Below are 14858 nucleotides of genomic sequence, written 5' to 3' on the forward strand. Positions count from 1 at the left end.
GCAGAGTAAATGCAAGCAGGATGACTTCAGATAAGAATGTGTTTTTTGCTTACCCCTGGGAAATGGGAATGACTTTTGTATTCTGTACACTCTCCTGACTTAGTCTCCAACAACTTCTGGGAGGAATGAAGTAAGCTATCCTCCACAGCCTACAAAGGCAGATCAGTGGGTGCTCCCAAGCATTGCTTATTTCTGATGTGACTATGCACTAACTGCAACACTGCCTGTTGGAGTATTACTGATTTTAACTAGCCCTAATTGTGACAGGCAATACATTGTTTTATCTGGTTCACCTTTATAATCTAAAAGTAATGTGGAGAACTTCTTTCTCAGGAACAAGTCCCTTGAGAACAAATTAATCTACTAAGAAAGTGTTTTAAATACTACAAGATATAAAAGTTACAGGTAAGACCTGGTAACACAGGTGCAAAACAAAATGGTTTCAAAATCGATGTAGAACTCAGCAATTTTTTTTGTCACTTGAAAAAGATATCTATTTCCTGAAATGATGCTATCTTTATCAACTTAGATGAACCTTCTCCAAATACTAAACTATATTTGTTGCTTCTAAGTGCGTATTTAATTCCATCTCTCTTCTAGTGCAGCCTAGATACCCAAAATTCTCCATGGAGTAAAGTCTCTACAAGAAAAAGATTGCTTTTTCTATCTTTCTGATCAAGATGGTTTTATAAGCTAAGTCAAGTCAGCTAAAATCATGCTTAAATTTCTGCTCCCTTTGCTATGTTTTATTCCTTTCCTTTGTGCAAGTCTGTTATTAAATGTTAGCCTATGGGCAACCTTGTTAAAACCATACAGAAAATTGTTACCTGTCAAAAGTCCTTGCATTTTCCAATTCTAACTACTTCTGTTAGAACATGCAACTGTTACAGTATTGATAAGGATTTATTTTTAAATTGTTAATGCTAAGAGATATGCGGTAATTGATTGTCCATATTACTGTTTTTCTGGCATCATGGTATTTTTTCATCCCATAAAATGTCTTACTTCCCCTCTCCCCCCAGGTTTCTTTAACCCTTGTGAATGTTAATTACTGAAAAACCTAAACCTTCGTATAAACACCAGTTTCACACAGCAATCTGACTTATCAAAGTTTTTCTTCTGATGGAAGTTACAGCTAATAGTGAAATTCAGATGTCAATAGTATCAAAGTAGATGAGATTATTATCTCCTTGGAGGCCAGCAGAAGGCCAGTTCCCCTTTACGAAGACCATCTCTTTGAAAGTAAAAACTCATCGGCAGACGGTGACCAATTACTCTGAAAACTTAGGCTGAAGATTTTACTGGTGTTGATGGACAAAACACATTCCTGAAGTCATTCAGCCTTGAAACTGTAAAAATGACCATACTCTCTGCTGCTTTCACTATCTATTGAGGTTTGATTGCACACATTATGACCAGTTATGTGTTAACAGAAATCCTACCCGTGCAGGCACATGCATATAAAAATCCTTAAACAAGTTCTGTTTGTACTCAGGAAACTACATAGAACATTTGTTCAGGCATGGACTAGGCACGCTCAAGTGCAATGTCAGATTTACTTATATCTTATCATACCGGGTCATGCATTAGACTAGAAGTTTACTTCAGATTAAATTCAGCTTATAAAAGAAAGCTCAGCCATGTCTTCTCCTTTTCAGAACTGATTTAAATAGATTTAAATGATGTCTAGATATGTCCACTCGAAAGGCATGGATTTTTTTAATCAGGAGCTAATAAAGACAGATTCACAGCTTCCCAAAGTAAACATCTCTTCCCAGGAGATAAGCCTTCATACACTGAATCCTTTATCATATTTAAGAACTTATTTCTGTGGTTAGCCATCTAGGATCATCACCACTATCCCTGACCAAACAAGTACTGTTTTTCCCAGCACCTGAAAACTAGTGTTTTGACAGCAAGAAATTAAAATAAGCAAGCTGCATAAAAAACCCTAAGACAACCAAAGCAAAACAACAAACCAACCCAAAACAAACAAAAAAACCCCCAAACCAACTCATAACAAAAAACTCCCAACAAACAACCCCCATCAAAAAACAAAACAACAAACCACCCCACGCCTTCTAACTGCAAAATAGTTATGGGGCATTTTTCAGTTACAGGAAGTTACTTATTTAAGGTATTTGGTAACAGCAACAGATAAGGGCCTACTGAATAACTAGTTCTAAAAATGCTTAATTAAGAGATTGGGATATATTATGCCAAAAAGGGTCTAATAGGTCTAATTCACTTCTGGACGTGAAGAACTTTTTCTTAGCATTGTAGCTTACCAAAGTGCATAACACATGTTGTTCTCTTAGTAACTTTTTTCAGCTTCAAAGCTACAGGTTTTACCGTATAATTATACAGAGATTAAACATTTCTCCACTATACTTACACCAGAACCTACTTTTAACATGATTTCAGATCAACAAATAACATGTGAATGAGCATAGAAGGTATTTTATAATAACTACATGTATGCTAAACTATAGCTCTGTAAATTGCTAATCCCTCTTGTATTTTTAGTAAAGTTAAAATGGAAATGAAAGAAGGTACAAGCAGGATTCTTCTGCATTTAATACGTTCTTTCATCTGAGGTTTTCTTGTATATCGAATTATGGCAAATAGCTTTTTCTCGAAAACTACTGCTTTCTGGATGCTATGAAAACAAAATTTATGAAATTAAAGTTGAAAACAAATACAGTATTTTTAAAATGTCACAGTGTTTATCCATTAACTTTCTATGGCTGATTACGTATTTCATATATTCTTGTCACATACAGAGAGAAGAGGTCTTACTAGACAAGTTCAGATCTTTCCGTCTTGGGGATAGAAGCAATTGAACTTTATGACAGGTATGTGGCAAACTTTCCTTTGATAAGATGAAAGGATGTTTAAATTTTGTATGAATTACTAAAGAACATGCAGAAATGATGACAGTCCAGAAAAAATAGCTCAAAAAGCATCACAGAGGACAAAACAGAATAAATATTCTTTAAGTACAACGAAAGGAGACAGCCAATCTCAACTTCCAAGAAATCCATGAACAGTAAGTTCTTACTCTGTTAACACATACACAGGACAAAAGGGTTGCTATGACAAAATGCTGTAACAGAACAGTTGATGATACCACAGAATACGCAGAATGTTTAAGGTGCAACCTGGTAAGGTGAACTCAAAAATTATTTTCTCATTGTGGTTTGCACCAAACCAAAAATACTCCATTAGTATGGGGTTCTATAACACTGTTTGTGTTATAGACTCATTGGCCTTGACAATAGGAAAATGGCAAAATAGCAAGCCTAAACAACATAATCAATTCAAGTAACAGTAGAGACTGGTTCGCTTGGCTATAGCGCAGCAGATACTCTTCCTTAGTAAAGGATATGCAAAGGAACATAGGCATCACTAAGTGGTACAGTGAAGAATCAAATAGACCACTTCTGTATTTGCAGGAAGCTTTGATTTTCCCATAGGACTATTTTGGCACACACAGAAAGGCAAAAAGAAACACCAGTTATCATCTTCCTTTGCCAGCATGAAAAAGAAATGAAGAAAATAACTTGTAAATAGAACAAAATAAGGAAAATAACAGTTTTGAACTTCAGCTCTTGAACTAGTTTTCCAGCTTGCTACATTAGCATCCCACAATTGGAGATGCTCAAGAAGTATCTTGGACCCTTAAAAAACTGTCTGTAATGCTGAGATCCTTCAGAAATGTTCTAGGGTTAGAAAAGGTGATTTGGTAACCCAAAACTCAAAAATGAAAATAAACTTCAGATCATTCCATAACATACGAAGTAATCTGAAGCAGGAATCAGGTCTGAAAACAGATAAAATAGTGTAAGTTGAGAGAAAATTACCCTGAGCAAACACCTGGAGAAAGTAGGCACACACCACCTTTCTCAGCAGGCTAAAGAACTACAATGTAGTAGTCCAGGATGAAATAGCTGGAGACATGCTCAAAGCAAACACGTTGAGAACATTGCTAGATTCTTTCATGGAAGTATCTATCATGGGATACCAGTATCATGGGAGAAAGAATCTATCCACAAAGTGGCAACAGTGTCACTGTAAAATTATCCAAGAAGGGTGCTAGAAATAGCTGCCAGGGTGCTCTCACCCTGTACCACTGCAATGCTGTAGACCGCAATTTATTGACAGCAGATATTGAAACAGGGAACAAAAGCTGGCCCGGGCTCCCACAAATCATGTTTTATGCTCCCTGATGCTACTGAATCAAACAGAGAACAGCTGTCATTCCTTGTAGGTTTTTCTGGCTTTTAGGATGCTTGTGTCTGAGTGTTTGCAACAGAAACAGGGAATTCCATGAAGAGAGAAATAAATACTCTGTGCCTTTTAATGGGGTGCCAAGCATACTGGGATGCCCAGTCAGGATCGGACATAAGCACATTCTCAGGTTCTTCCCCTTTGCTATCTGGTGTTCCTGATTGCATTATGAAAGAGACCTCCAGCTTAGAGAGTGAAATCTGAAGGAGGACAGATGGCTGGAGGTTTGGACCTTTTTCAGGCCATGTGCCTTCTGAATACATTTGCTATGTTTTGTCTGTCAAAACATTAGCATCCTCAAAGCTACTAAGCAAACAGGCTTTACAAACAACAAATCAAACCCAAAAGTATGACAGTCAATGTGACTACTGTACAATCCCATTTTTCTTGAGTAAGAAGCCATGAGAACTGCTAATGAGTTTACTTAAACTTGAAGTCTAGTGCTTGCCTGCATAATCACAATTCAGGAAACTAAGGTAAATACAACTTTCAGAAGCTTGCCTGAACTAGGACACTTGGTGTGATTAGCATATGGTAAGAATCTTTAGCTACAACGTACTGAGCATATTCCTGCCGGGGTCAGAATAATGGAAAAGCAGTAAGTAACTGAAGGAAGTAAAGAGTCTGCTAGTATTTATGCATGTGATGGATGTTCACAGTAAAATGGTCAGACAGAAAAGGGGAGTATCTATCCAAGGTCTTGACATGACACTCACAGCTGTGCAAATAGCACAGATGGGAGATGATTCAGACCGGCCAAATTTTCAAAATGCCCAAAGCCAGGCCCTCGGGCCCTCAAAAGAAGATGTTTTTTGTGGCCTCCCCTCTGGTCCCTCAAGGCTACTAAAGAGATGCTCCAGAAAGGGCTCTTTGCAGCAAAATGCAGCCGTTTCATAAATTAACAGCTTGAACAATTAGTTCAGGATGAGCTGATGAAAGATGATCTCTGTGATGTACCCAAATGTGCAAGAAATTAATTGTTGTCTATGAGCACTCAGCACAAAGAGCTGTGAAAATGTCAGCTTGTATCCTTCTGTGGATTCTCTTAGACCTGGAGAATTCCTCCTGCTTTTTTAAGTAATTAATATTCAAATGGCGTGTGTAACCAGGTCAGGTTCTTAGGGTGGCTACTGCTGGCAACAAGTATTCTCTGCTTGCTGAAGTACTGCAGCAAACATATGTACAACATATGAACTGTGCCTGAGTAAGCACTGTGATAAACTAATGGCATCCTAAAACAGATAATTAGATCGTTATTTTTCCTAACACTGCCTCTCTACTCATCCTATCCTCAAATTAAACAGATCTTGTTCCAACAACTCTGGAACTTAACTTGTCACAACTCAGGCTCTTTTAAAAGTATCCCTGAAAGCATTTTTTTAAAGTACTCGCTAAATACAAAAAGAAAACTTGGGATGGTGCGGTATCTGACAAAAATATTAAAAAAAATTCCTAGCACCAGCCTAAGAAACTGTTACAGGTGTATTTTAGGTTATATTAACAGATAGTGTGGACTTACAGGAGCAGATCACAGGTTGGTGCAGAGGCTCCAATGTCCCAGTACACACATTTCTGAGGGTCTCTGGGCAATCTCCAGTCTGGTCCCGGAGCTTGAATGCTCGTTAGCAGTTGCGGTGTACTAGCAGCACTCCTGCAGTGCATTTCAGGTTTAATTTCATCTGAATGGGATCTGTTTGTATGTTCCAAGACCACTCAGTGAGGCAAACCAAAGTGCATTAAGCGGCACTCATTAGGAGGTGCATTTCAGAAGGGCAGTCTGCACCCTAGCCAAAATGTCAGTGAAGAGCTCTCTGCTGGAGGCACGCCCAGGCTCTCCAGCCTGCACCAGTTCTGCAAAGGGCCAGGCTGAGTGTACCTGCACTTACCCAGTGTTTACATCCTTTATATGCTAGTTGCACATCCCCAACATATACACAAAGTGATTTCTGTATGGAAAAAAACGCATCATGAACTGCTCTCCCTGGTCCCTCTGTCCTTGGGGTGGGGGGAGAAAAAAAAGAAGAATCTAGAGGTGCAAAAGTTAGGCTTATTTCACTTATTTACACTATGTTAACTTCTTGAGGTAAAAGCCTAGACTGAGTACAGTAAGTTACTTTGAAGAGTACTGTGAAACTTAACACACCCTGTCCCCCAACCCCTACCGATGAAGAGATTCCCAGCATGATTTTGCAGGGGACAAATAACCACAGCACAGAAAACAAGTTCATTCCTTTCCTTCCTGCACAGAAAAGCAAAAAAGCAACCAACATCCACCAAGTCTAGGCAGCACTGTCTGGAAAAATGTGAGTCTCTCTCCCACTCCTCCCTTTAAGAAAGCATAGATACCTTTTATTGCAATCCATCTTCCCACCTGTATTTTTGGGTCACAGTAGCACAAAGGATTATAGAGACTGGAGAAATACTAATATTAGTATTTCTATAATAAATATAATAAATAAAGAAGCTAATCCAGCTGAAGAGCAAAAAACTTTGCTTACTTTATTGCTTCTATTACCAGCATCATATGAAGGCAAGAAAAAAAGAAGTGTTTTTCCCTTTCTCAAGTTTATTTGGTACCTTTGCTCGGTCTTTTCTTTTTTCATTCAAGTGTCATTAGCATTCTAGGAAAAGCTAGTAATTTCTTGCAGACTAGATTTGACAAAATTGAATTAATTGAGTGATTTTCTTTTGATTTCAATAGGAGCCGACTCAAGTCACAGTACAAATACAATTCAGTCTTGTATGCAGGCAACAGAGTGCAGCTATTTATTTTTTTTAATCAGGCAAAAAGTATCTGTGAATAATAGCTAAGTCAGTAATTTGCTTAAAAATATTTCTTACTCTGTTTTTTGCTTTTCCCAATTTGGGTGATAATCACACCATGACAGGTCAGAACATCTGAGCGGCCTCCTGAAAGTGCTAGCAGGTGCTGTGTGTTATAATCTACCTTACTGACCAATTCAGCAGCTCTTTGTTAAAGGCAAATTTAGAAGTGACTATGAAATGTGAACTGACTATACAGTGATGGGGAAAAGCAAGGATTAGTTGAGGTCAATAAACTCAGAATTTAAGATACAGTGAAAATGTTTTAAGTTGAAGCACAAAACTTGTGCTCTGTACATATTCTACATAGGAGATCTTCCTCCAGAATAAATATACCCTCATCTTTTCATCAGTCTTAGGGGATCCTGGTACTTACTGCTCCTGTTCAGTATTTTAATAATTTCACAGGAGATTTTTGCTACCCACACGTCTAACATCAACACAATTATACAAGAACATGCTTCAGATCACTAGTAGTTACAAAAATGATGTATATCATAGGAAACTGCTGTCATTTCCATGGAGCCATCTTCTGCAAGGCAGTGTGCTTTGCTATCAACCTGCCACCTGTGTTACTAATACACAACGTGGTCTTGAATAGATAACAGTATGCATTACAGAGAGAAAATTCTCAGCACTGATAAATACTGTAGTTGTCACTTGTTTTCTTCAGGTCAGAAGTTAAGAAGGCATTAAGTATCTTTTGTAACTCAGGCCCATGGCCATGTTTTGGCAGATAAGGTGCAGAGAATCATGCACCTCTCTGAATGTTTCTCATTCCTGGGAACAGAAACAGGATCTGGCCACACTTCATGCTTTACCCAACGATGAAGCTCAGCACATCACTGAAGCCTCTTAAGTCCGACAGGACCAGTGTCATTGATGTGTGTTTATTCCAAGCACCAAAACCAACATGAGTGTGTTTGGCCTATCATACCCTCACTATTTGGTGTTTAAAAAGCGAGCGGACATTTGTATTAAAACAGAAGGCCCCTCGTACTCTAGTATGATGTCAGTAATACAGCTCCTTAGAGCATGTTGTTGTTTTAAGCAGAGGTCTCCACACTTTCATATTGGTTATAAAATAGTGCTGCTGGACTGGAAGGAAAATGTCATACATCTGCAAACAATTAGAAGGAGCTGGACTTCATATTTCATTTACTAAACAATAAAACAAGCTTAAGTGTGACTATATGTGTAAGTTACACTCCCTAGGAGCCTCAAGCAGTTATCATAGCAAAGTCTTTTAACCATAATTAAATAAATCCACAGTGGGACCATTGCTGATCAAGATTATCTTTTATAAGATATTTTCAGCAGTGAAAAGCATGAAGATCATGAATTTGAATGCATGCTTTAAGTGCTCCAGAAGTCTTTTATCCTTTCTTTTAAGCACACTGTCCACTACCCTTTCTCCAGCTGGAATTCATTCAGTACAATACATTTCAGCTTTTACAAACTAATATTTCCATGCTTTCTGCATTTAGATTGGAAGTTTGGCATAGGGAAATTAGTAGCAAAAAGAGTCTCATTCAGTCAAGCCCAAAAGATTTCACCGTAGTTTGTGTGTCTGCTAGTTAAAAAAGTTATGGTACTATAACAACAGTTAGTTATTATCAATTTACAAATCTTTGGTTAATTTAATAGAAATGTTTAGTTGCAAGTTTCAGGAAGCCAAAGCATGGAGTAAAATAATAGTAATGTATCACCACCAATCTTCTCTTCTACAAGACAGAACCCTCAGCCAGTTGTCAATCCCTAAGTTAACCCTAACTCTTAACCTTTATTTGGAATATAAGGTATTGGTACTACACACTTAAACTTCCCTATGCTATCCCTGATTTCTACACCTAAAGCCATTGTAGCAGAAGCGAGGCTCACATTTTGAAGTTTTCTAGCATTTTTAAATCACAAATGTTGTTACATACTGAAGATGAAGCAGTTTATTGCAATTCACCAGTGGAGATGAATGCCAGCCACAGTAACTCAGCATTACCTGAAGGAGGGAGTAGCTGGTTCAAACACAGGAGTTGGGTATTCTGGTTTTGGTTCTGCTGCTACTTTGCCAAGTGAAATTAAGGGGAAAAAAAAAAAAAAAATCACTTGCCATCTTTGGCATTGATTTTCCCTTTATAACCCTCAGTGAACACTCAGCGTTAAGGGGATCATGGTACTGACCTCCTGCAGTAGGTTCTTTACTTAACATTCTTGAATTCGAGTGACAGAAACGTTGAATATTAGCAGACAATCCAGAAAGGCAACTCTGAGGCTTTGCCTACAAAAATAACTTATCCAGCCTCCATGATGATTACTATGCTTCAGAATGACAGGGAATTTACTTACTAGTGATAAATAATGTTCTGTATACATGAATACCAGGGAGAAAGGAACTACCACTGTATATTACAGCTTGCCCTTATTATAGTCACTCAAGTACTATTTTATATGATTATACTGTCATGGGCCACAAAGTGGAAAACATGAACCATGGGGTCAAGTTTTGCCTTCTGTTTGCACGGGTATCCCACTAATGTGCTTGAAAACCAAGTTTGCGAACAAGGAGTAGAATGCATTTTTATGAAAGAAAACAAAACAGTGGATGAAACATTTGTTACTTCAGCAAGTATAAGAGTAAACTATTTATATAAAATAATAAATGAAACAGTCTCAGTTTACAGTAGTGCTTATATGCATTCAGGAACCAGACTCACAATTAACATTGCTAATACCCTGAGAATTTTGGCCCTGTGTGTGGTGTATGTACACTCAGATGAATGCTCTTCATTGCCATAGTTTCAAAGACTGGCTAGACCATGACTGGAAGTAAACTGGCAGGGTCTGCGTAGAACTACTTCTATAGAGATCAGAAAGGCACAAGCTGTTCAGATGTTTGGTTCTTACTACTTGAGAAATATGCCTCATACGTAGTAAAAACCACTGTATTCTTCTGCATTACAATCTGGTCTAAGTAAAAGTTCATATGGTGGTTGATTTTTGTTCCATACAGCATTCACTTACTGAGTAATACAGTTTTGCAAACCTTTATAAGTTGTCTATGATATGAGTTGCTGCGCTGCCCACTTTTTTGAAGTTACTGCCACTCCTGGACATACTTAATACAATACAAAATACTTGACTAAAGTTGGTTACTTGCATTAAGGGTTTTTTTGAGGATCTATAGACAACAACTAATTTACTTCTTAGTCTGAAATAGACGGAACAGACTGTCAGGCTGCCACAAACCACAATTTCCGTTACCTTGAACAATAAGAACATGCATGTGTTTTATTTACATATCTTAAGTGTGTATGTGTCCAGTTTAATAGTGCAACAATATATTCTAGCAAATGCAAGAGTTCTAGGCTGTCATTTTCCAGGCATTAGATTTGTTATCACACACACTCCAGTTATACTGTAAGTAAAACACACGGCAGCTTGCTTACCTTGGCACACATTGTGATCACTTTGCTCATACCCAGATGCACACTGAATTTGATGAGTTGGGTTTGGAGGAGCACGGTGAGGATCAGCTGGAGTCCGTCGAATGACATTGTTTCGACCACTAGTGGATTCAGCTGCTGCTTCTTCTCGCTCATTTACAATTATTTGCGCTGTTCTAGGTAGACAGAGGTATCCTCCATAGTGGTTAACACATTTCATCCCACCTTTACATGCATCTGGGACTATTTCACACTCATCAATATCTGTGGTTAGCAACAACACAAGTCATGCTTTTAACAGTCGAACCTTCTGAAACAGTCAGTAATACAAATAACACAATGAGACATGCAAGCACACCTCCCTGTCCAAAACAGAGGTGTGTAATGGTAATACTTAGAGAATACCAAAGGCAAGTATGTCTTTGAAAATTATTTACTGTACCTTTGCACCGTTGCCTAACAGGATCCCATTCATAGCCATCCGTGCATTGCTATGGAGAAAAAAAAGTTAGGCTACTCAGTATTCTTTATTTTGGAAAAATAATCAATCATATTTCAGTGAACTCAAAGTTTGACGCTAAGGGAAATGCAATGTTTGCGTACCTTGGTAGGGTAGAAAAGTGGCTATTGGTACAGTGTTGCTGTGCAGGAACAACAAGTACCTACAGAGAGAGCCTTTGTCTCAGGAGGTTCCTAAGATATCGTTTGTCCTGAGTCAGTAGGTTTTACTGGGGCTGGAGAACAAAGTGAGAAAAGCATCACTGTCTCCTTGCCTTGTTCCTATACACTGTTTTAAAGCATCTGTCACTGGCTGAATCCTGGAATAGATGAACCTTTGGATTGACCCAGGTGACCAGTATGAAAATCTCAGGAAAGAGAAGCAAGGTTTTCTGAATTTTGATCTGGTTCACTGCTTTCCAACAGGTGAACATCTTTCATTCCTGGGGCCAGTTTGCCAGAGGGACTAAATGGGCTTTTATGCCCCTGTACTTTATACTCTCTCCCATTAGCACTCTAGCAATGGGGAAGGATCCCACGACAGCTGGAAATTCATTCACATGCTTCTTAATTACATGACTCCAGGAACTGCAGTCTAGGAAGAACAATTTATAATTGTCAGACATACAATAAACGGTTAGAATTTATAACAGGGGGACTACTTGGATAAATAAAACTTCTCAAAATTCAAACAAGACTATACTCAGCAACTATTCATATCAAAGCAGACTAGTGAGTTCAGGAAGAATTTTAAATATTCTGCCCTGCAGTTAGGTAGGCATTTTCATTATTCCTCTGCCCAAAACCATTAAATGGTCTAGAGGGCAGTAATTTTAATCACAAGTGACAGTTAAAAAAACCTGATTAGCAAAGTATCACAATGCTACCAACTACAGCAAACATTTAAAATATCAATGAATCAACTGAGGTGTACTATGTAAGTGCATATGCATCCTATGCTGCCTAGGATATTACTTTAATGGCCCTATAGAAAAAAAGAATAGAGTCGGCTAATGTAATTAGTCAGAGTCAAGCAAGCTAAGTCTTGTTGCAACTCCTCTGCTGCAGAGGAGCTATAAAAGTGACAAATTTGACCTTCTGACACCTAGATCCACATGTTCCATGTAGTATCCTCAAGTTATTTTGAGGAACTTGTTACTAACGGACACTGACTCAGCAACTGGACTGAAAATATTTTCTTTATTTGCAGGTGACACCAGTGATCTGCCAAATCTGGCAGTGAGTTGTAACTTTGGAGGCTTTTTCTTCCAAAGGGGTAAGTGGACAGCAAACTGTTATTACAATTCTCAATCTCTGAAGGAATGACTAAATGCTGAGTTGACAACACCAAAGTTACTTTAGCTATGAAAATGCAAACCCAAAGGAAAACAGCTAATTCATGCATTTACTGAATCACCCAATTCCTGTTAATACACAACAGAAGTACTGTCTATTTAACTGTAAGGAGCCAAGTTCCTCTATTACTGCAGCTGAAGGGACTTTTCCAATAGAAAAGGATTTGGCCTTAAATGAATACAATGTACGCATGAGAAACAGTAGCATCCTAAGAGTAAAATTTCCAAAAGCTGAGTATTTTTTTTTTTGTTAAGTAGTTTTACATGATTGGAGTCGAATGATCACTGAAGCACCTACATGCTAAGACCTCTCTGAAAATGGAGTATAGGAACCCAAGTCATATATGCATGCTAGAAATTTTCCATTGCTATAAACTGAACTATGTAGTCTTATCAGAAAATGCTACTTAATTTTTTGAAAAGACAACATAAATGCAGAAAGGAAGGGGGATGGGGTCCCTATGTTAGTCTGGATTTTCAAAAGGTATTTAGATCTTAATTTTCCACTTAGATATAGGGACTTAAAAATCACAGGACCCTCTAAATAAAAGTGCTTCCAACCTTCAGAAAGAGAGAATAATCTATTGCTTCTAAAGCCGTGTTAGAAGTATTTTATGACAGACTTCCTGATGCTCACTTGAGGCTTCCTTAAGCTCTGTCTTCTACAACAAGGTCCAACTCTGCAATATTTACTTGCTTAAGCCATCCCACTGACTTCAGTGGGATTACTTGTATAAGACACAATCTCGGTCTTTGGCTGTGGTTCTCTAACTTTTTGCATGTGTGCAGAATTTTCTGCTTGTGTGGCATTGCGCTGATGTCTGTACACATATTCAGAGGTCCACCCATATGAAGCAAGTTGCAGGGATTACGACTGTAATCAGATGTGAAAATGCGGGTTTTTCCCTGGCCCAAGCCGATGTAATTGCCACTCCTTCTGTGACATGCATTATGCAAGCCAAAGACTGAACAGAAGCAGACTTAAAAAAAAAAACCAACCAAAACAAACCCTTAGAAAAAGGCCTTTAAATCTCTTACCTTATCACTTGATTACAAGCAGAACCTATTTCCAGTATTCTTGTACAATTTTATCAAGCCACGCAAAACCACTGCTCAAAAGCAGCTCAGAAGTGACCAGCCCTGCAGTGGCTCCGGAGCTCAGATGCTTCATTAAGAGCACCGTGTCTCGAAGTACTTACATTTTGTCAGTAACAGCTTGAAACGTCCAAAAGAAAACACAGAAGAATGTTTGACCTAATTATCTGTCAAATTCCATATATTTCAAACGAAGCTCCTAGGGACCCCGTCTTTATGAAAATGGATTAAAAAAATATTAAGACCTCGTAATTTTGTTCAGTTCATCCAGCTCAGTGCACAGACGAGGTTTTCAGAGCAGGCAGTTGCAGCCCATTCTGCTCAGTCTTGTCAACTCCAGCTTTCGAGCACCGTTTCAGTGCAGGAAGAGCTTATTTTATTGTGAACATTCGAACTCGAAAGACCTTTGTATCGCATGGCAAGGAATTTGGCTTTTCTCAAGGGTCACTTAGGAAAGAATCCCCGCAAAGCAGTAATTATCTCGAACTCTATGAAACCTTACCGTGTACGTTATGGTTTCTTCAGTTTCCTGCGACTGTACTGTAATGAGAATGAGAGCAGCCAAGAACATAGCTGTCAACATCGTGAACCTTGAAAGAGAGAAAAACAAATGAGGCGGGGGTCCCTTCGGCCGTGCCCGGGGCGCGGGTCCCGGGGCGCTGCCGCCCGCCGGCCCTACCTGAGGCGGCCGGGACGCGGCCCCGCGCTCCGGCGAGAGGAGGGTGAGGCTCGGCCGCGCCGCCACTCCGCTGTGTTTTATCCAGCGGGGAGGCGGGGGCCGGAAATAATAATAACTAAATGGAGTTTAAAATAACATCGCACTTAACGCCACACCGAGCCGAAGCGGTGCGCTGCGGCGCCGGGCAAGGAGCAGGCAGCGCGACCGCCCCGCTGTCGCACGTTCCGGGGTGGCAGAGGGAGCGCTCGATAGGGGCTCGCCGGCCGCCCCGGGAGCGACCCGGCTCCCCGCGGGGAGAAGCCTCCGCCGAGCACCTGCCGGACCCGGCCCTGCCCCGCGAAGCCGCCCCGGTGGCGGCGGGGCACGCTGCCGCCCCGCTCTGCCCGCTCCTACCTGAGGCGGGGCCGGTGCTCCCGGCGGCGCGTCCCCGCAGCGGCTCGGCCCCGTCCCTCCGCTGGCTCCGCTGCGGTGCCGGCGCCCGCTCGCTCTCCCTCTCCTCTCCCCCCCTCCCGCCGTCCTTCGGCTAAATAGAAACGGTCCCGGCTCCTACCGGAGCCCCCGGGCGCCCCCTACCGGCCCCGCGGCGGCCGGAGCCCTGCGGCGGGGCGGGGCGCGGCACGGCCCTCCGCCGCTCCCCGCGCCCGGCCGCGGCGCCCCGAGGCGGGGCAGGTGCGGGGC

The 14858-nt window shown here is 40.3% G+C and overlaps 1 protein-coding gene across 2 annotated transcripts in view; it reads right to left on the reverse strand.

Moving 5' to 3' along the window:
• Positions 1 to 14690, reverse strand: part of EFEMP1 (EGF containing fibulin extracellular matrix protein 1) — a 49547-nt gene extending 34857 nt beyond the window's left edge. The window contains exons 1-4 of one of the 2 annotated variants that reach the window (XM_080408091.1): positions 14574 to 14690; positions 14004 to 14091; positions 10996 to 11044; positions 10557 to 10817 (exon numbers count right to left, since the gene is read on the reverse strand). In XM_080408091.1, coding sequence (XP_080264217.1) covers positions 10557 to 10817; positions 10996 to 11044; positions 14004 to 14084 — 391 coding nt within the window. In that variant the 5' untranslated portion in view covers positions 14085 to 14091; positions 14574 to 14690. Of the gene's footprint in view, positions 1 to 10556; positions 10818 to 10995; positions 11045 to 14003; positions 14092 to 14180; positions 14531 to 14573 lie in introns of those variants that run through there. The other variant, XM_080408092.1, reaches the window with a different exon arrangement.
• Between the last annotated feature and the right edge of the window lie 168 nt (positions 14691 to 14858).

This window comes from Falco punctatus (assembly GCF_963210335.1).
Source record: "Falco punctatus genome assembly, chromosome: 12".
In the NCBI taxonomy this organism is placed as follows: Eukaryota; Metazoa; Chordata; class Aves; order Falconiformes; family Falconidae; genus Falco; species Falco punctatus.